This window comes from Salminus brasiliensis, chromosome 10 (assembly GCF_030463535.1).
Source record: "Salminus brasiliensis chromosome 10, fSalBra1.hap2, whole genome shotgun sequence".
NCBI classification, from domain to species: domain Eukaryota; kingdom Metazoa; phylum Chordata; class Actinopteri; order Characiformes; family Bryconidae; genus Salminus; species Salminus brasiliensis.
Window position 1 is genome coordinate 36,988,130 of NC_132887.1, and position 22,186 is coordinate 37,010,315.

General features: G+C 46.9%; 1 protein-coding gene across 6 annotated transcripts in view; it reads right to left on the reverse strand.

The window, feature by feature from the left end:
* birc6 (baculoviral IAP repeat containing 6) overlaps nt 1-22,186 on the reverse strand; it is a 140,309-nt gene that overhangs the window by 114,011 nt on the left and 4,112 nt on the right. For all 6 annotated transcript variants that reach the window (XM_072689990.1, XM_072689986.1, XM_072689987.1 and 3 more), the window contains exons 2-11: nt 18,919-19,100; nt 13,957-14,094; nt 8,536-8,729; nt 7,820-7,931; nt 6,960-7,042; nt 6,635-6,857; nt 6,129-6,298; nt 5,897-5,955; nt 4,268-5,770; nt 330-479 (exon numbers count right to left, since the gene is read on the reverse strand). In XM_072689990.1, the coding sequence (XP_072546091.1) occupies nt 330-479; nt 4,268-5,770; nt 5,897-5,955; nt 6,129-6,298; nt 6,635-6,857; nt 6,960-7,042; nt 7,820-7,931; nt 8,536-8,729; nt 13,957-14,094; nt 18,919-19,100 (2,814 nt within the window). The remainder of the gene's footprint in view (nt 1-329; nt 480-4,267; nt 5,771-5,896; nt 5,956-6,128; nt 6,299-6,634; nt 6,858-6,959; nt 7,043-7,819; nt 7,932-8,535; nt 8,730-13,956; nt 14,095-18,918; nt 19,101-22,186) is intronic.

The window sequence follows — 22,186 nt, forward strand, 5'->3', positions numbered from 1 at the left end:
ATGAAAAATGTCCTACATTTTTTTAAGGTCACGTGGGAACCCTGAGAAAGAAGGCCCGCCTTGGGATGCAATGCAATCAATCAATCTATCTGTCTGTCTGTCTCTGTCTATCTATCTTTATTTATTTATTTATTTATACAGATTATATATATATATATATATATATATATATATATATATATATATATATATATAAAGTATACACCTCAATACCATTCCTCATCACTACATATAAACATATTACTACAGTACAACTGACGCTACTATTAAACATCAACCGTCTAGTTTACGTGAAAAGCATTAGCTGGATGACGGGGTTGTTAACAGACCTGTGATCCCAGGGCTCGAGGGGTTGGACGAGGGCTTGGCTCCCTCGAGTAGCTGCTCGACCCCTTTAGAAATGGGGCCGTCGACAAAAATGTCGGCGTCATCAATATCGTCACACACACCTCCAATTTGAAGGAAATGAAGCTCTCCACCTGCAATAAAAAAATATTCATATTCACAATGCTGGAAAAAAGGACGTCAAAATCGACAAAATAAACAAAGCAAGAAAGGGACAATCGACTGGACTGGGCCCGACTGCCTTGGTCAGCGCTCCGGCAGATCATCTGACATTTTCTGAATTGAGGTACAGGCGTAGGAAGCGTAGGAGGCGTAGGAGGCCTATTTAGGCGTTAGAGGGTAGAGAAGCACCCCTGCTGGACACTTTGAAAACATGAGCAAAGCCTAACCTGACATACAATTTCCAAATTATTATAATTCTGAAAGAGAACAGTAGAGAGTCTTCTCATATCGCAAGATCATTTCTACAGATCCTCTGAAGTCTCATTCCACAGCTGTTCAGCTGCGGAGTTCAGGACAGGGGGGGGACCTGGGGTGGACAACTGAAGTTTGACGGTTTTGTGCATTTCCTTTGGATCACTGTCTGGCTAGAAATTCCAACCAGGAATGGTAAGACCATTCCTCCATTTGTCAAAGACACTGTTTTCCCAAGTCCTCTCCACACTACAAGAGTCAATAAATCTAGAGGATGAAGTACAACATAAATAACAAGAGAGAACTTCAATAGAACTTCAATATGCAACAACCAAAACCTCCCCCCAAAAATAATAATAAAAACTGGACAAATTCACATTTGTTTGGAAAGAAATAACCCAAAACAACTGTATTTGAACAGATTTATTATTATTATTTATACTTTAAACTCTAGGGTCATTTTTAAGTTATTATTCTAGTGCAGAGAATCATTTGTTTAATCACTAAACTGAAATATTAGCTAATCACTAGGTTTAGCATTGCGGAGTCCCACAGGGTTCAATTTTAGGCCCTAAACTAAACTCACGTTGGTTATGACTTTGACGTGGTTATGAGAGTTAACAACTAAAGTGTAGGTTTACATACAGGGTCTAACGCTTGAAATAACAGACACCCCCCCTAACTGCTGTAATCCAGGTTGTTCGGTAGTAAGCATGAGGTATCTTACTATTCTCTGTATCTGGCAAAGCTCTGAAACACTGAAACGCTTGAAAGAGAACCAAAAAGGAGGACTTCAGCGGTCACTATGAAGCTACATATAAACACACCAGGTCAGATATTACTACGTTTTCCTGAACTAAACTCTGACTCTGAGATGAGGAATTTAGCTCCTAGGTTATACATTTACAGCACTATGGCAAAAGGCTATAGATAACGAGGGTCTCGGTGTGTGGGCCTATACACTTTAAAGAAAGTGCACAACATTGTGGACCATCAGACGGATCACAGCCTAGATTTCCAGTCAAAATAAGAGCACCTGGATCTTTGAGAGACACTCTTCCTCTTTCCTATAGACAGGATTTCTTCTAGAAGGGCTCTCTATTGAAATGGACGAGAGCCGCCAGCTTCAGTTCAACTCTCCTCTCCAGAACAACTTCAGCTGTTGCTCTCGAGGAACTCGAGGAACTCTAGGAACAAGACGTCTGGTACAGAGACTGCAGATTAGGTGCCAAGCACCACTCCCACACAGCAGTCCTGCCAAATGCATCTAGCCTAGACTGGAACTGCACATTTTTGAACAACTGCTTAAGGTTACGTTAGCTACAGTTCCTTACTCTACGCTTAACGCCGGACCCCCGTCCACTGTACACTGTCCGACAACAGCATGAGACCCAAATGAAGTCTGACCAAGCAGACTGTGTGAATTCAGTTATGCTCACCTGGGCTACAGGTCATGTTATATGCTAAAAACTGGAGATCTAGGCAATATTGCAAAACATCGCACTGAAAAATCATTCCCCCGTGTCTATTCGAGAGAGTGGGAGCTCACGGATTGGTGACATCACGCTCTGGAAACGGGAAGTTCACCGTAGTCGCGAGTTTAACAAGGCTGAGTTGTAAACTGGATGAGACGGTCTACTAATTGGGCCTGAAAAAACAGTGGAAAACACTCTGGGCTCTCAGGTATGAGGCTTTTTCCATTAAACAGGTCAGATTTGAGCCTCAGTTAGCTGGAACACGGCCTGCGCTGAGGTGTTTAGCCTGCTAGCTAACTTATCTCAGCCGGCTAATTTCACCTTTCCGTTCCTCCCAACACCAGTCGCCCGACTTCGCTCCCTCAGACAGTTTTCATGGTCAACCCTTGTGGCGGCAGCTCAGCTATCTGATAGTTGGTGGAGCTGCAAGATGAAAGCCCCATTCTCCAAAGCAACGCTAAGGTCAGTAGGCAACTTTTTCTGTCCATCACATGGTTGCCAACCAGGCCATTTCAAGGTCAGTGTCCATATGTGAACTAAAGGCTGGACCAGGCCAGGACATGTGGGCTAAGATATACCTTGTGAATGACAAGTCCCAGGTCCCACCTCTGCCATCCTTCAGGCACTGTGTGCTGTATACCATGGTGTCGTTTACCTTCCGGGCTGCTCTGTCATTAGTCCCAATTTCATTCTGCTACAGGAAGTGAAAAGCAGAAAGGGTGCTACTTGTGTGCCTGTGCATGGGTCAAGATCTTAGCAACAACCCACAAACGAACACTCTGCTCACATAGAAAATTTACCCAATCTATAGATTCCACTAGACCGCTTTAACCCATAACTAGTGCTCATTTACCTCCTCACGAAAACATAAACCACAGCCGCTGAATAGTGGAGACCACAGCTCAGTGCAGCTACAGCAGACTCCTTTTACATTCAATTCAGGCCACTGCAGACTTGTGCCTGGCAGCGTTAGAACTTGAGAACGTCGTTGAAGGCAAAGTCTAAAAGGCCCAGGTCAAAAGTCAACCTTTCTGCCAAGCCTTGTAGATAGAGGTGCCCAGCTCTCAGCACCAAACCAAAGGTGAGTAAAGAAAGGTTTGCCAGCCATCCTGGCAAAGGAGACAGTCAATTTATCACCAAGCAAGAACCACAAAGTCTCTTTTCATGGTGCTTCACTTGGCCTGACAAAGAGTTCTCTGAACGACTACCTACGCAGAATGACACTTTGTCCTACCCTCCAGCTGCAGTGGACACACTTTCGTGACACTCTTTCAAAGTGGTGTCTGGCAAAAGTTCCTTGCCTAACCTCACGGTAGGATCCCAGACACGGCAAGAATGCTATGAACAATTCGCCAAGCACTATGCCTAGTTAAGCCTGCATACGATTCAACTGGACCGCAACAAGAGACATGGCCATCCTAGCAGAACATGCACCATGGGCATAACCTCTGCCATGGGCTCCAAAAAGGAGTTGCTCAGCGAGTGCATAGGATACACTCTTCGCATCCTGATAGCTACGACAGATTAGGCCCACCAATCTGCTGATGTAGACCCAAGATGCCACAACATTCACGGTGCCACCCTTCAGGTACTGGGTAACATCGATTAAGACTGTGGAAAGCTTCCAGATGGGCTCAGAGTGGCTCAGCAGTCTAATGCACTACCACTTTGGACTGGGGGTCGAATATCAAGCCATGCCACTTTGCCATCAGCAGTCAGAGAGAGAACAATTGACTGTGTGGCTCTCTCAGGGTGGGTAGATGGTGCTTTCGCCCCTCATCACTCTTAAGTATCTATTAGCTGGTCCGTTGGTTCGGAGGTTAAAGTCCTTACTGCTAGTTCTAGGGGGCTAGGTTATGAACGGCAGCAACACCATGGGTTGTCAACCTATGATGTCTGCACGGGGGGGTTGATAAGTCACTGGAGTGACTAGTTACTTGTACGTCAAACGTGTTTCATGGTTTATCCATGTTCCCAAAAGCATTAAAACTACAAAGCAGAACTGTACTATATAGCCATGTCCAACCTCCTACCTCTAGTGCAGGCACACAAGCGGTCGGTGCCGGAGCAGTAGGTTACAGAGACGAAAGGGTCCACCTCTTCGGTCCCCTCCTTCTTGGGCGGCTCCACTTTGGCCAGCACCTCCAGAGTGGACAGGTCCAAGATCATGACATAACCTGCCTGCGTTGTGACCACAAGGTGGCCTAGTCCAGCTACCTCCCCCCTCTTCTCCTTCCCAGAAAACGTGGCGGTGCTGGGGCCAGCCGCAGTGGCAGAAGGTCCCGTCCCAGTGCCATTTTTCATCCCAGACGGCGTGGACTCCTCAGATGTCTCCTCACCGTCGTCCTCCCTCCCATCCAGCACATCCGGCGGGAGCAGGAGAAGCGATGTGACCGCGTCCCTTGGGTCCCGGATTTGCTGCACCTTCACAGGCTCCTCCTCCAGGGTCACGATGCGTGTGGAGTAGTTCAGTTTGTAGAGTGCTAGGTAACCACCTCCGCCGCTGCCCCCTAAAGGCCTGGAGGTGTGTGGCTGCTCCTGCTGGTCGGCTGGGGGCAGGATGAGAGGCGTCTGGGGGGGTGAAGAGCCTGTATGACTCTGATGCCCGTTGGCCAGCGTCTGGCCCTTGCGATGGCCGCAGAGCGCCGAGTGCAGGCGGTTCAGCGTGTTCAGTGCTTCCACCTGGTTGATGGCACTCAGTGACTCTACAGAGCAGGGCTGCAGCCCCACCAACAAGTGTACACCATCACTGCAGGGCGTTATTGAGTCCACATACAGGTTCTCCTCCTCCAGAGCTTTGGGGAGGCGCAGACACTGCACCAGTGCACCAGGTCGCGGCACTGCTCCCAGCGAGCTCCACTTCTCGCCATCAAGCGTGCCAAGGCCGGCAGCAGCGTCTGCGAACTGTTGGATGTATGTGATGGGCGGATCCTGAAGGAGGAGCTGCTCATGCGTGTCAAACTCCATCTCAATGATCTGCGGTACTGTGAAGCCCTCCTCATGCAACCCTTTGTTCATAAGGTTGTTCATCTGGGCAAAAACCTTGCCAGACGATTTCTCATCCGCCTCCTTGATGCTGTAAAGCAGCAGAACGGGCATAGTCCTGCGCACGGGGGCGCTTGGGGGAGGTCCGGGAGAGCCCAGCTCAGAGGGCGGATTGCACGTTTCAATTTCCATAGGACCCTGATCGGGCATGAAGCCCTCTGGGGCAGAAGTCCTTAGGGGGCTGTCCACGGGACGACGGGAATGAGGGGGGCCCAAGGGGGAACTGGCTGCTGAGCGGTAGCTTAGCAAGCCTCCAGCCAGCAGGCAGGGGAAGGGAATGTTGTGGTGCTCGGCCGGCTTGTCCTTGGCCTTTTCAGGTTTAGGGGGCCCTAGGGAGTGGGGCGGATTGGCCCCCAGCTCCTCCAGATCTTTGACGGTGTCCTCCAGTACGCTGGCCACAACTTCCCACTGGAGCTTCTCGGGCTGCTGGAGCACACTAAGGGCCGTCACCCCAACGCTCACCTCCATGCTCTCCTTCTGACCCAGCGGCCCTGTAATTAGACATACGCGTAAACATGAGCAAATACACAACCTAAACCAAGTAAAGATTTATTTGAACAATTATTATTAATAATTATTAACAAAAAGGCATCAAAAACTGCTGCAGCTCCACATACCCGTGACAGACTCCGACCTGGAATGCTCCTCACTGTCCGAGTCCTCCAACTGATCATCACTGATTAAAAAGATTTTCAGTTTAAAGGTTACGCTCAAGTTCATACAAGATTCCTGAGAGGACAACATGACTAGCAAGAAGCATACATAGATATATATGCACACAAAATATGGAATACATGCACCTTCAAATGTCGCTATACCACAATAATAAGAAGTACATATGCGTATCACCTGTCGCCCTCTAACTTGGGTATGTCAGAACAGCTGGAGGCGTCCTCTAGCCAGGCAAGAGTGGGTCTACGGGACTCTGAGCCTGTGAGACTCTGCTGTTCACTCCCTGACAGGATCAGTTGCCTCAGGATGGCCGGGTCGTACGGGTTAACCTCAAACCTTAAATGCACCTGCAGATACAATGGTGTAGATTCAGGTATATGTAAAGTGTATAATGCTGTGACTCACATTCTCTGACGCACTGCTGGCTGGATGGACATTACACTCTTAATCCAACGTGGTCCGAGATGCTTTGACCATTAAAGACACACTTTATACGCAAACAACAACAACAACAACAACAGGTATGAGAACAACACTTGTGTAGACCAAGCCTCAAGCCTGGTACTGTATCATCCAGAAGAATCTTTCAATTGTGCAGTAGGCCTAGCAGGACTACTAGCCTGTCCCTAAACTCTGCGCGGGACCACGGTCCAGTCCCATGGTTGAGCAGGTCGATCAGGTACCTTCATGAGTTTGGAAACATCCCAGATGCAAATCTTGCCCCTCTTGGTCGCCGTGGCAAGGAAATGTGGGCAGCTTCCGAAGCCGTAGCAGGCGATCTTGTCCGAGCAGTCGGAACTGGGGAACTGCGCGGGACTCGTGGCCAGGGTGACGGACAGCGGCACGTTTTGCGTGTGCTCCCCCTTGACGAACGGACAGTTAGGCGAATGCCGTTCGTGCTCCGACCTTAAGGGGGTTGATGAGAGAAAAGGGGTGGGTTGAGAAAAGATCATGCTTGGCTGAACTTGACTGAGTTGGTCCTTCAGTGTAGTGGCATGTTTTACTCACCATGGCTCATCTGTGGGTTCCCAGCATACAAGACACACACTGCAGGTGAAACACATGGCCCGGTCATCCCCTGTAGAAGCAGGCTGCAAAGAACGGGAGAAGGAACTAGATTAGCACTGCCATCTTTTCTGGTGGTTAAAAACCCTATTAAAAAGCCTGAAAATTAATAACTTCTATTTTTTTTTTTTACATCTCTTGCCCATTTACATGTGTGTGTGTAGGCTGGAGTGTGCTGTAGGACACTACAGTGTGTGCTGTGGTATGCCCAAAGCCCAGTTTTGACACTGCAGCACACAGCTTGAAAGTGCAAGTTCTGTAGGGGAATCGACAAACTAGTTTCTGCAATTGCCTGAAAGGGATGAAAGATCGCACAGCTCGTGAGGGCAGGCATCAATAGAAATCCCAAATCACCATTCAGCACTACCCCTACCCCCCCCCCCCCCACCACCACTACCACAAACAAAAACAGTCCTCTGCGGTGAGGAATCACCCTTTCATCTTTTACAACAGACCCCGCCATTCTCCTCTTCGCCTGGCTCTGTTGGCATGACAACAGGGCACATGGGCGAGAAGAGTAGTGCCATCCCCATGGCAACCAGCACGGCTCGGCCTCCTTGGCATGCACGGTGGCAGAGAGGCGCTGCACGAGGGAAAGTGGAGGGAGGCTACTGGCAGCGGGGATTCCCACAGTCGCATTCAAAAATCAAAAGCAAAAGCGCCTCCTTGTTCCTCGTTGACCGGTCCGGCCCCGTCAGTTCAGTCCCCGTCTGCAGGGCCTTCGAGCTACGAGCCTAAAGTTGGCCGGAAGTCATGAGAGTTTGCGTTTGGGTTAAAAGGAAATGCGGGGTGCAAGGAGTTACCTGATGGTAGAAGCCTGCCTGGGCCATGGGGTCTGGCTGAGCCCACCTATAGCCAGCATGTGGCCAGGATGTAAAGGTCTCTCTCCTGTTTGCCTCGCTGTACATCAAAGACCTGCAAAAGGGTTCAAAACATGGGTCTGATCAACATGACCACATACAAGGTGAGGGTGCATAGGCTTCCAGAAGACTTTAGGGTCATTAATTAATAAAATTAATAAATAAGTAAATCTGCAACACCCTTAAAAACCTTTCAGAATCTGAACGTAGACCCCACTTTCCTTCATGATGGGTAGGCCACAGCCCAAAGTGTTGACTACGTGGTATCCATGCTTGGTTCTACCAGCCACTATATGCTTAACAGGTACTACAATTAGCCCAAAAAACCCTGTGTGGCAAGTCACACACAGCTATAGACAGTAATCTACACCTAATCTACAGGCCAGGGTCCCCCACAATGCGTGAGGGGTTTCAGATTCGACATTACAGTCAGCCATGGCAAGTTCCTGATTGGCTTCTCCTGGTGTACTTGAATATAAGTCTAAACACTGAATCAGAAAGGCAAACTAGCTTGATGAGCTCTCAGTCTGGAAACACAATATTTAAGCTGTCCATGCTGACCTGTAAACAGTACAGATAAATAACTGGTAGAAAACAGATGTGGCAACTCATCTATGTATGCAACTTCCAACAGTTCTTGCTTGTGGCAGGAGATTCACCTGTCAACGGAGCGTCCGGGGCCGACCCCCAACTCTGGCCTGGCGCTGGGTAAGAGGTAGGAGAGCCTGTCCATGACTGAGGAGGCAACGGACAAGGCGGCGACGTTCTGGTTCAGCTTCTTCAGCTCGTTCACTATGGCACTCGCGACCAGCTTCAGGACGTGGTGGGGGAGATGGAAGGTGACCGTCGCCCACTGGAGGGAGAGAGAAGGAAAGGGAGAAGGAGAGAGGTGAAGAAAGTTCAAATGTTGAAGGATGAGAATTGAACAGTTGAACTCTTAACACAATCTAAGCAGCAGCCATTAAGTGCGACCCTTGATCGCTGAATCAATCCCTGGGGATGCCAAATTCATTGATGGTTGGAAGTCCCAGAGATCCTTCTCCAACTGTGTTGACCTGTCCAATGGTGGTGTGTGAGCAGCAGTATGTAAAGATGAGGCTGGCTGGCTTCATGCTAGCCTTCACCCTTCCAGAAATCACTAGAATCACTGTGTGATGGGGAAGACCTACTAAATTACTGGGGATTCTATACTGCCCTCTGTGTACTGCCCTCTGGTTTCGATATCATTTATATATCAAATTCATTTTTAAAAGCTAATATAGACGCAGATTTTTCAGTCGTTCACGACAACAGACCCATGCCTATTAACTTTAGCCAAAGATCTGGCTATGGGACAGTCAGTGGGGGTGCGCATCAACATAAACACTGAAGTAGCAAAAGGTATGATGACGAAAGAGCACACTACTGACCCCTCAGTAGCATGTTCATGCTCGACCCCTTGAACCCTAGGTTTATTGTTCTGTAGTTAATCATAATGCAGAATCTATTGCAGATTGCATGGCAACCATTTAATTTAGCATATTTTGTGGAGTCCCACAGGGTTCAAGTGTGGGGCCTATGAAACTAAAGTTAATTAGGACAGTAATGTACAGACATGAGAGGAGATGAAGTGTAGGCCTGCATATACAGGGTCTAGGGGGTTAAAGGGAACAGTCGTCAATGAAAAGGACCAGTACATTTAGCATGATACTTCTACAGCCTGTATAAAAATGTAAAAATGCTTGTGGCCAGAACCTAAATTACACAGGATGCAGTTGTCAGAAATGATCACGAGTATGGAGAACAAGATGGACGGAACCTAAGGAACAAACTGTACAAACAGCAGGTTCTGGAGACGCTCTACGGGTAATCAAAGGGTACACTAATTCCACCAGCATCTCCTAGAGCTGAGCACACCTCCTGTGGTGTGGATGCAGAATGTCCTTATTCATCACAGCTCTGGGACTGCATAGGAGAGGAGCGGGACTTCTGGCCCAATCGCAGAGAGGGAGACCACGAGAGAGAGAGAGAGAGAGAGAGAGAGAGAGAGAGAGAGAGAGAGAGAGAGAGAGAGAGAGAAAGCAAGCAAGCGTGTGAGCGCGAGTAGAGAGAGCAAGTGTACAGGAATTGTAGCGAGAGCGAGAGAGAAGTAGAGCACACCACTGAACAGCAGCAGTGTGTGAGGAGTCAACGGGTTCATGCGCCAGCAACGGCACTGCAACCTGCAGCTAGAGCTGCGGACACTGAATCTCTGCATATTACATCAATGAATAATCCAAATAAACACAAACACGACCATTTCTGTGTCCAGGTGTGTGACGTCAGCATGGATGGAAAACACACACAAAAAAAAAAAAAAAAAAAAAAAAAAAAAAAAAAAACACTAGTTATCTGGTTTCCACGGCAACAGTCAAGTCACGGGAGGGATCTACACATTAGGCACCAAGTGCAAGAACAGTCCGTTCTTGAAGGTGACGTGTCGGAAGCAGAAAAACGGGCAAGCGTGAGAGTCTGAACGTCTCCAACATTAGGCAGGTCTTGTGGGGCTTCTCTGGTATGCGGTGGTCCAAGGAAGGACAACCACTGAACCGGCGACAAGGTCCACTGATGTGGATCCATGGATGGCCCACGTCACAGCCTATAGGACTTAAGGGATCTGCTGCTAACGTCCTGGTGACAGATGCCACAGGACACCATCAGAGGTGGGAGCCCACGCCCTGAAGGTTCAGAGCTGTTTTAGTGGCACAAGTGGGACCTACACTATATTAGGTAGATGGTATGGCTTTTATATACATACACATACATGCATTTTATATATATATAAATAAAGAAAACCCTTGCCGAACTTTTACAAAAGCTAAATACTGTTCATTATAGGGTCAGTTGTGAAGCTACCACTGTTGTGCCCTTAAGCAAGGCCCTTTACCCTCCCCGCTCCCCAGGCGCCACTCCAGGCATGTGTGCTCACTGTCCACTGTGTGTTTGCTCACTAGTGTGTATGTATACGTGTGTTCACTGCACGGGTGGGTTAAAGGCGGAGGCCAAATTTCATGTGTCTCATGGTAAATATGGTTGTCTATTTTTTGTCTTAATTAAAGCCTGTCACATGATCTTAACAGTGTTTGTGCTTTTATTTCATATTTCATCACATATGATTTGATTTTAACTCATTTAAAGAGATACGGTTTCATTTGAGTGTCTGAGGTTTTTTAAATGTTACATTTTCTCATCGTTATTTCTGAATGTATACTCCGTGTGAGCTCTACGCTGTTTACTTCAATAATTGCAGATATTTAAGGTTGGATTTGCCGTCAAACTGCACATTCCCAGTACATTTCCATGGCAAATGGAATATAGCGGTTACTGGTCTGTATGCCTGCCAATTAAGTTGTCTCCAGCCCCCCCCCCAAAAAACACGTATCAGTCGTCACCTAACTACGACTAACGGCTTTAACAGAGGTCAACAGATTTCCGTGACCTGAACTGTGACCTAATCTGCCTGAACGCTGGGTGACGTTGCAACTGAGGTTTCACATAAACAATGCTTTCCAATACTTTCGGCTGTCAAGTCACTCTAGATAGGCTGCTGGAACAGGAAGGACCACCTTTCCACCTCTGTGCCTGCATAGTCACTGTTCGTGCCCCTCAATATGCCAATGAGCACTGCAGCAGCTGCTTCGGTTTCATATATGTGTGTGTGTGTGTGTGTGTGTGTGTGTATATGTGTGTGTGTGTGCGCAGTGCAGACAGGTTCGAGCGCTTGAAGCAGGAGGAGGGAGTGCCTGGATGCATAAACAAAGAAAACCTATCACTACATGACACCGGCACTACGGCACATGGAAAAACATACCCAGAAGCACACGGCAGATCTTTCACACTGCTTCTGTAATTTGCTGACACACACTCACTTGAATCATCAGTGACTGGGTGGGATGGTGGGGTGGAGGGGTCTTGCGAAGTGAGCGGGAGAAATGCTGCTCGGCAAATTTAACTTGGACCCGAAATCAAAGACAAAGCAGTAAAGGATGAGCGCTACTGGCCTGAGAGCTCAGAGTGAAATCCCAGCACTGCACATCAATAATTAATACAGCAGCAGCACCACAGCCTCGGTGTGTGTGTGTGTGTGTGTGTGTAGGGATGAGAACACACACTCATACACACACATACATTCACAGCTCATAGTGAACTTCTCAAAAGATCAAAAGAGACAAGCTTCATCATATTCACTGTATTTCAACCCTGGGTTTCGGAGGGAACTCTGCTCCATAACTGGCTATCTGGTAAACTGGGGTAAACTGAATGAATGTGGCCAGGCTTGTAATTCTCTCTGCTCTTCATCTGAAGGAAGTGCATTACATCCCAAGCGCAGAGCACGTGTGCAGGCAACTGGACGCGGAGATAGCGGATAGCTAATGGACCTGACCTACATAGCACACATTAGACTATTATGGCGGACATACAGGTCAACTGTTTCAATACAGTACAAGACCCAAAAAAAAGGGTTTCTACAGAACGACAACCGAGGAATGAGGAAAATTGCTCAGTCAGAGATTGGCATAGCAGGGAAATTAGGGTTACAACGTCAATAGGAGGGGGGGGGGGGGGGGGTAGAGACCCACTGCACTTGAAATATAACTTAAGTACTGAAAGCCGGAGTTTGGGGGAATAACTTCTAACTTCTGGAGAAACTTAGACAGTCACCCCACCTCACATCACCCCACATGTAGCTGAAAAGACAAAACTTGCTTCTTTGGTTATTGTAGCTTATCACAGAATTTCATTTAGTCACATTTATCATCATTAGTCAAGTCAACCAAGTCAAAACAAGGTTATGTAGCATTTTTACACTAACAGAGTGGCTCAGCGGTCTAATATGCTGGTTCGAAGTTTGAATCCCGAGCCATGCCGATTTGCCATCATTGACCAGAGTCTGAGAGAGCACAACCGGCCGTGCTCGTAGCGTGTTGGCTACCTGGCGATGCCGAAATCGTAGGCTTAAGTTTGAAAAGAGGCGGTGGCTGGCTTTGCATTTATCGTAGGAGGCCTTACCTTCCTAGTGCCAGGAGCATTGCTAATTCTAGGCGGAAGCTATGAATGGGTGGGTTAATTGGCAGTACCTAATTGGGGTAAAAAGTAAAAAAAAATGCTAAAAATAAAGGCTTCAAAATCATTGTGATGCTCCACAGACTTATATGAAATATGGAGAATATCCTCGCTGTCATTGCTACTCCGGGCTCTGTACACTTCGAACTTCAGAGAAGTGGGCAGGATGAAATAAAAAATAAAATAATAATATTACGGTAATATTACTCTACCCGCTCAGCCCACATGCTCCTTCAACTTTCAGTGACGATGCTGTATTTCTCAGCTTAGCCAGGAAAAACGCATCCTTTAGCTGTGGTTGAGAGGGCAAATTACACTTCCTGACTGTGGGGGGAGTCCAGGAGCAAGAAATTACAATTTGCCACTGTATGGTTTAAAATGTTAACAGTCTTAAAGTGAACAGGTCCTGCTTTCCTTTTTTTTTGTATTTCCATCGTAACTCCTTTGCCCATGATCATAATCTGATCCAACTTCTGTATGTAAGCTTTCTGTAACTGGGCATTTCTTTATGTATATATAAAATGAGATAAATGAGTTCTGATTCTGACCCAGGGGTGAAACACTCTTGAGAATGCAGTGGGAATAAGCAGGGCTAAACAGTAGTGTGCTTAGTAGGCAGAGATATGTAAACGAGCCTCATATAATCTGAGAAACAGTGATGGAGGACTGGGGAGTAAGGTGTAAGTTTCAAAAACTACTTCTTTATTTAAATCAAGGGAGGAAAACTCAGATTTCCGTGATCTAGGACCTTTAAAGCTATGATGCAGTGGTCATCTCATCTCCCTTCCACTGTCCAAGTCACATAGCTCCACTGCAAAACTAAAGAACCAATCCTCCGTCCACGCCGCACAAGTCTTGTCTGGTCAACTACACCAGAGATAAGGGGAACCTGAAAGCTGTTAAAAGCTGATCATTTACCGCAACCAAATTCTAAATACTGGGAAACTGTCGTAAAGCTCCACCACGTTCCCTGGTAGCCCACTGCCGGGCTGACTCACCTTGGCCACTTTGTGATTGGCTGCCGTCTCATGTGAGGTATTTTTCAGGCCTTCTTTGAGCTGGGTGAGGAACAGGTCGTAGCCCTCCGTGTTGGAAATGTCCACCTTCTCCAGGCATGCATACAGCATCTGCTGGGCCTGTAGGAACATCACATAGAGAGACGATTACCTTTTATATCTCCTCCCATCAGGTCTCCACGAGGCAGGAGATCAATGTAGTTTACTGAATAAACACAGAAACAGAGCAAAGACATTTCCAAAGGCTTCTCAGCAGCTCCCATCACACCACGCTTGATCGAATTCTGCGTTAGGGACAATTCTCTCATTTTTATTAAACCTTATCGAGCAGCTGTGAGCAGCGGGATACACTGAAACTCTCTCACACTTCCGTTCACGAGAATTCTCCCACAAGAGCCCGTCTCGGCTCAGACAGAAGAGGAGCTGCCTTTGGGCTCACGCAGCACAGGAACTGCAGGCTAAATCAATACAGCTTGCCTGTCCTGCCCCGAGGGACCACGCAGCTACAGAGCCAGTGTGTGTGTGTGTCACACTACACGCTACCGCTCATTGCCCCGAGACTTCCGGGTATGCGGTCATCCACCAAGGCCCAAAAAACACTGCGGACGGTCTCTTTGTTCACTCGCCACTTGTAATCTGGTTCTGCGGCGATTTTAAGCCGTTAGCACAGACGAGCACTATCAGCAGCTTCTCCACGCCATTATCAATCAAACAAAACCTTCGGATGATCAAGGGCAACCCAGGCAACCGCTAAGGGTTCACACGCGTCTATTTGAAGCCTGATCCAGTTCCGATCCTTTGTTTTTAGCAGAGTTTTCGCAGGGTGCGTTCTGGCGTTCCTTAGGCCTCTAAACTCTACTGCTTCATGGTATGGTTTGGTCTACTGCTTCATTATCCATCTGTACTGTGGAGCACTGCCTGCCACTGGTCCTGTTTTGCAGCATTTGACAGACGGAGCAGAACGTAAAGCTCTATACACTTCTTTTACTTCCATCCATTTTACTTCCAATATCATCAATAAAACACCAGTGACCCAGTTCCACTGGCGGAAATACATGCCCATGCAAGAACAGTGCCTCCACCATGTTTGACAGAGATGTGGTATTGCCTAGTGGATCATAAATGCTTCCTTCCCTTGTCCGTAATCAAGCTAATATTGGTTTAATGTCTGTCTGACACCAACTACCAGCATTTTCAATCCTTAAATACAGTCATTACAGCACCCTTGAGTTGGAACATGCAGCAACTTAAGGCAGGCATTGAAAAAAATCGTATACCGATTACATTGTCCACCATGTATTCTAAATAAAACTAACCCATCGAAATAATCAAAACTAAGGCGAGCACCTACTCCTGTGAGTTTCGGTCTTGCCCTATCATTGCATCTTTGTGGAACAGGACCCCCCCCACACACACACCAAAAAATAAATAAATAAATAAACATTTTAAAATAAATAAATAAGTAAATATTCAGTTGCATTAGGTCAACCTCACATCATGTAAAATCCAGTGCACTCATAGGTTACTGTTGTGGCTTGATGACAGACAACCCCCCCCCCCCCCGTCCAAATACATATGGACCTGACTTGGTATCCTCCTAGTAACCCAGAATACCAATGGACAAGTTAATCGATCATATGATGGATCTGCTGGAACAAGCCCAGACTCGGTACGTACGTCAGACCAGCTAACGTCCAGCAACTAAAACTGAAACAAAACTGAACAGGAGCCCAAGCCGAGGTGGGGAAGTCCCTATGCAGTTGCGTTGGAGATACACCCACAGCACTGAAATGAAGATAAATTTCCCACGTGAGCCTCTAACCGAGACGCAGACGGTACATGATAAGGGGAAGGACTCACTGAAGCCTTATTAGTACAAGCATTTCGCTACAACATAAAGTGGGCAGATCAACAGCAGCACCAGCATCACACTAGTATATATACTGCAACCCAGACCTACACACGGCTTCTGTCCAACCTTTAGAGTACCTTAAGAGGGTTCCTCAAGCCAAAGCTCCTGTTAAACTGCCTTTAAGACTGGCATATGAAAATGAGCTCCACTCTGATTGGCTGCCCTGCATTGCACCTCAGAATGGGGTTGAAAAGAACATTCTGGATATACACTAAATGCCCAAAAGTTTGTGGACACCCCTTCTAATGAATGCATTTAGCTACTTAACTTTAAGTTGCCCCCCCAACGGCCTTTTTGCACACACAAACACAGCTTGTCTAGTCCCTGTAGAGAAGTACTGCCAATAGAATAGGACTCTCTGGAGCAGATCAACATGAGCCTACTGGTACCATGCTGTCTAATGGCAGGAGTGGGCTATATAAAGGGGGATATAAGACCCCCCCAGCATTGAGCTGTGGAACAGTGGAAGAACTGGGTGCTCTCTGCCCATTAACCCACGTGGATCCACAAACGCACACAGATGAGATGGGATGGGATGGGTTCTCCATTGCCGCTTCTCAGACGACCAAATATAACCATGTGTATGAGGCCACTCCTCTGAATGGCATGACAGCACATGTTATGTCAAACTGGACTGTTCAACTACCTAATCTGTTGGACAGTAAGCAAAAGGTCAACGCCGGACGTCCCTGTGTACATATGGCGGTTATGAGAATGTAACGAATCCTTTGTGGCAGAGTTTGATCAAGCTTTTTAGAAGCTGTTGCTTTAAGCAAAGCAGCACAACACCATGGCCCTGCTTTACGCACTGAGGCTGTAATGTCTGCGGTAACTCAGAGGCGCTGCAGGGCATAAAGCAGAACTGAAATATTTGCTACTTTTTCACATCTCAAACACACAGATTTGTCTTCAGACTCTACATTAAAGGGGAACAGTCACATTTGGCCATCTTTCTCTAGATGTCAGCAGGTGCTGCATTAGACCAGGAGCTTAGAAAAAACACAATTTTAATGCCAAGACCGTTTCAGAGGGAAGAAGGCGAGGAAAATCCAGACCAAATGAGTCTTTGGTCCTGCATCAAACAGAGGGAGAAAACTCAAGGCATCACACGGACAGCACAATGTTGTGCTCAGGCCGCCCAGATGGAAACCCTCGCTCTAGTCCAGGCCGCCCAAACGGAAACCCTCGCTCTAGCCCAGGCCGCCCAGACGGAAACCCTCGCTCTAGCCCAGGCCGCCCAGACGGAACCCTCACTCTTACCCAAGCTGCCCAAACGGAAACCCTCGCTCTAGCCCAGGCCGCCCAGACGGAAACCCTCGCTCTAGCCCAGGCCGCCCAGACGGAACCCTCACTCTTACCCAAGCTGGCCAGACGGAAACCCTCGCTCTAGCCCAGGCCGCCCAGACGAAAACCCTCGCTCTAGCCCAGGCCGCCCAGACGGAACCCTCACTCTTACCCAAGCTGGCCAGACGGAGCCCTCACTCTAGCCGAGGTTGGCTAGACGGAAACCTTCCCTCGCAGAGGCTGGTCAGACGGAAACTTTGCTCAAGCCGATGCCAGCCAGATGGAACCCTCGCTCTAGCTGAGGAAGGTAGGCTAGACCAAAGTAGCTCTAGAAGACGTTGGCTAGATGGAAACTGCTTTGGATGAGGTTAGCTAGATGCTGTCTGATGATGGATGTTACCCACTATAGACAATGCTAGCAATTCAGTCAGGATCGAACATGCTTTCAAAAATGTCTTTATAGCAGTTAACCACTAGATAAAATACAAAAAAATAATCCAGTGTCTCAGCAGGGTGCAAAAACTCGCTTTGCTTTTTGCACAACCTGCAGCAGCACAAGTCTACATCCTCACTGATGGAGTTATGAGGTATGTTATTAGACCAAGTTTAGCTTCTCACCGGTGCTAAACTACATACAAACTCACATACATAGTCTTATTAATAAGCCTAGTCAAATTCTACTGACCATTAGAGCCATTAGAGTTCAGTCAGACCGTTGTTTTAGTTCGAACATGTTTGTAATAAAAAATCTGATCCCAGGTCAGTGCTCCTTACTTGAGATGTTTCACGCATATTAAGCCTGGCTTACACAGACAGGGAGTGGTGAGAACCTCTGGCATATCCACAGTGTGTGTGTGTGTGTGTGTGTGTGTGTGTGTGTGTGCAAAGCCACATCCAACCAGTCTGTCAACATTGCATAGCAGTGCTGTTGTCTCAGCGTTACGTGAGCGCTAAATTGAATCTACATTTTCTAACCTAATTTCACTCACCCAGGTGCGAGCCCTATTTACATACTCTAGCCCAGGCATCCTATTTAGTTAACTAGAGAACGAGAAGCATGAGAGCAATCACGGTTAACCTAACTGCTGTACACCGACCAGTCTAAGGGAACAGCTCTCCTCTAGTCGTAACCATTTTCATTTCTACACCTGAAATGAAAGTATTCGACGGCATCGACACTTAGTAGCGTACAGGACAATACTGCTAACAATAAGCCCCTTACACCCTAAGGGCCTCTCTGTGGGCCCACGCTGATCTCAGAACGACATACTTGATATATTACACTCAGTACTTACTGGACATTTTTAACATGTTTAAGCTGGGAGAGGTGAGTTTAGTCCTGGAGCAGACCACAACATGAGTTCGGCATTCTGCACAAGGGATTTGCATGCAGGGTGTGCAAGGAGGAAATCACTGCAAATCTTTATATACTTTTTTTTTTTTTTTTTTTAAGGGAAAGACTAAAGACTAAACTTTGCAATAACACACCTAGACAAGGACCAGGGCCTCTGGAACAGTGTGCATTGGACAGAGGAATCGTAAGCTGAATTATTTGGGCATAATCAACATAAGACAGAATACCTTAGCTGAAAGAATTCTGCATGGAGGAGTAGGAACAACTTTCTCCCAGTCAGCGAATGGTTTTCAGAGGGTGTCCTAATTTTTTCACATGACTATTTTATGCCGTAACGCTTATAACATTCCAAACAGACTCTAATAACTCCTGTAAGTGTGTTAATGTCACCTACCTCTGTGACGGGTAACTCCAGCTGGACCATGTCTTCTGGTTTGGACACAGGAGCCTGGAGAGCTGTGTCTAAAAGGAGGATGCCATTCAGGTCCTTCCTGCAGCCCACCGCATAGTCATCCACAAACAGCACCTTGTCCACTGCTGGAAAGTACTGACACCTCACGCGCCCTCCTGGCTTGGCTGCAACACATACAGAAGACGAGAGGAAAGAGAAGTGAGCAAATAAACGGACGAATCCCAGATGAGAGGCTAACGATCACTCGAGTTTTGAGAGCATGTATTTACGAAGATGAGGCTTGTGACAGTCTAAGTCCACTGTTTGTTAGCAACATTAGCCTAGCATCTCCCGTTCAAAACCAAAGACCCTTCAGATACCAAAGGTGTCCTGCCTTATTGACTGCAACTGGGGTCATCCAGAAAGAGCGAGGTCAATTATGTACATACAATCTGGAACTTGAGTACGTTCATGACTACACACCATATGGACAAAAGTATTGGGACACATGCTCATTCACTTACTTCCGAAATCAACGGTATTTTACAAACAGTTTATGCTGCTTCTGTTGGAGTAACTGTCTCCACTGTCCAGGGAAGAAGGCTTTCTACTAGATTTTGGAGGAGCACTGCTGTGAGGATCTGACTGGATTCAGCGACAAGAGCGTTAGTGAGGTCAGGTTGTTGGAGGACCTCCACCCTACCTCATCCCCAACTCAACCCAAAACCTTCGAATGGAGCACCAACCATCATTCCAGAGAACAATCCAAGTTCCACTGCTCCACAGCTCAATGCTGCTGGGGGGCTTTAGACCCCTCTAGACCTTGCATGGCATTAGGCATGGCGCTCCAGAGAGTCCTATTCTATTAGCAGTACTTCTCTACAGGGACTAGACAAGTGGTGTGTGTTTGTGTGTATTTGCACATCTGTGTCAGCAATGGCTGCAACTTAAAGTAGCTGAATGTGTTTGTTAGAAGGGGTGTCCACAAACATTTGGACATATAGTGTAGAAACAGCAGCAACCACACAAACCCTCGCCAATCTTAACCTGTAAGAGCGTACAAATCAAATGCCCACCTATGAATTAGCCCTCATGCCTGTCAATCAGAGATCAGACACCAAGTGTGACGGCGAAGAGATCGGATTTCACACACGACAATAAACAGTCACCTGCTAAATGCTGAAGAACGAGGAGCACGGCATGAGGTGCTAAAGGGGCTGTCTGGAGGGGTGCTAAGCACAGGGCTCTTCGTGACAAACGCCTTCAGCAGCTCCCTTATGTTTTTCGGAGATCCACAGAAGGCACTGTTAAGCCATAAAGCCATACTTTCACATGTGCCAAGCTGAAGTTCATCAAGCTTCAAATCACAAAAACATGCCTTAATCAGGCCCATGTGATCAAAACAGAAACGAGAAGCATGGTTATAAGCGGCTATAAAGACTACATACACTTTGTTATGACTTATGACCGTACGAAAGTGAAAGGACCACAGACAGCCCATCACAATTACGGCTGATCTCATTCCAAGCGGTGGTCCTCACTGGGGTGGGTGTGTTTTAATGGGAGTGCCTGTGCACGTGATGCTGCATATAACTGAGAGGGCGTTTTCGCACATGTCCTGAATATGGGAGTCCGCACCCAAGGCTCATTATCGCTGGTTTGCTTTCGCACAGAGGAGTTTAATACAAACCATGGACTGGCACTTTTCACGCATGTATTTTTTTTGCAAAAAGGGTTGGACCTGGATTCATCTGTTTATTGAACAGCGCTTTCTGGAGTCATGGCATTTCCCCATGAAGGAACACCTGTAAACAAGGTGCTGCGAGAAGTCTAAGCAGTCATGTGACAGGACCTCCTTTATTGACCGTCACCGATCTCATTCTGGCAAACGAGGTTGTGCTAAACCACAAAACATGGATCTGGAAAAAGACCTGGATGCACGTTTTCACATTTTGGTGTATTTACTGAGACAAGATTGGGGAAAGCATATGTCCATGCTTTGTTAGCGACATTAGCCTAGCATCTTCCGTTCAAAACAAAGGACGCAAACTACAGATACCCAACCTGTCTTGGCTGGCTGACTGGATCTGGGGTCAGTGATGGTCGTTTTTGCCTTGTTTTCACCAAACTACCCCTTTAGGTCAATTAGGGGTCGGTTACGGCAATAGCTCTTGTGCTGGGGGCCAAAACTGGCCCAGCTGTAGCAGCCACATTTAAGGTTCGTCAGGCCATTTGACCTCTGGGTCACATTGCAACCTACTCGCTTGTCTGGTTAGTCTCAAACTCTTGTCACATCCTGAGGATTGTTATTCAATAGCTATATGAAACTGTCAATGGAGCTTAAGAGGTTAACAGTAACGCCATTAACCCTTTCCTAACATTACTGTGTACTTTTTATTCAGGATTAATGTGCGTTTTTAACTAGTTCTACAGTAAACACTGACACACCGTCAGATCCGAACCATCCAAGCCAGTCCTGACTACCAACTGAATACTGGGGCTGGTCGATCTGCAGCAAGTAGGCAGCATTTCGAGGTCACGATCTAGAGAAATGCAAGCATGTCCGTGTCAGTAAAAACATACAATAGTATGTTAAGGTACATCCTCACATTAAGGTACACACAACCTTGCACCCCACCTAGACAATGAGACGAGTTATTATATTAATATTATAATAATAATAAATAATACTAATAATAAATCAGTTCATTTCTAATAAATAATAAAACAACAATTATAGAGAGCACCGGGTTCTCACAGCACATCTGGTATCTCCGCCTCAGCAAATACACCAGATAGCCAGTTAACGTGCCTTCAACATGCCTCTGGCATCGGTTAGGGGTTGAAATTCACTGATGCAGATGAGGGCTATACTAGAAAACGAGCCAGGTAAGGTGATGCTAATTTTAGGCCCCAAAATCTCTGATAATCTCATACAAGCCACACGACTTGATCCTGATTTGGCTGCAAAGAGGGAACCTCTGTTCAAACAAACATTCAATTCAAAGCTGACCCGTTTCAGCCGATTCAAACTGGTCCTCACTGGGCCGTGTGTGTGTGTGTGTGTGTGTGTGGACAGATAATAACACATGGCTTCTGCCTTCAGTTCCTAGATCAGTGCATCCCTATTTTTCAATCACTGACAGATAAAAAAAAAAAACCCTGAATGACAGAAAATGTCACATAGACCCGATTCTGTCTACAACGGACTCCCCATCCACATCGTCCCAACAGAAGGGATTCTCCATCATTAAGTAATTATTAATCCCTT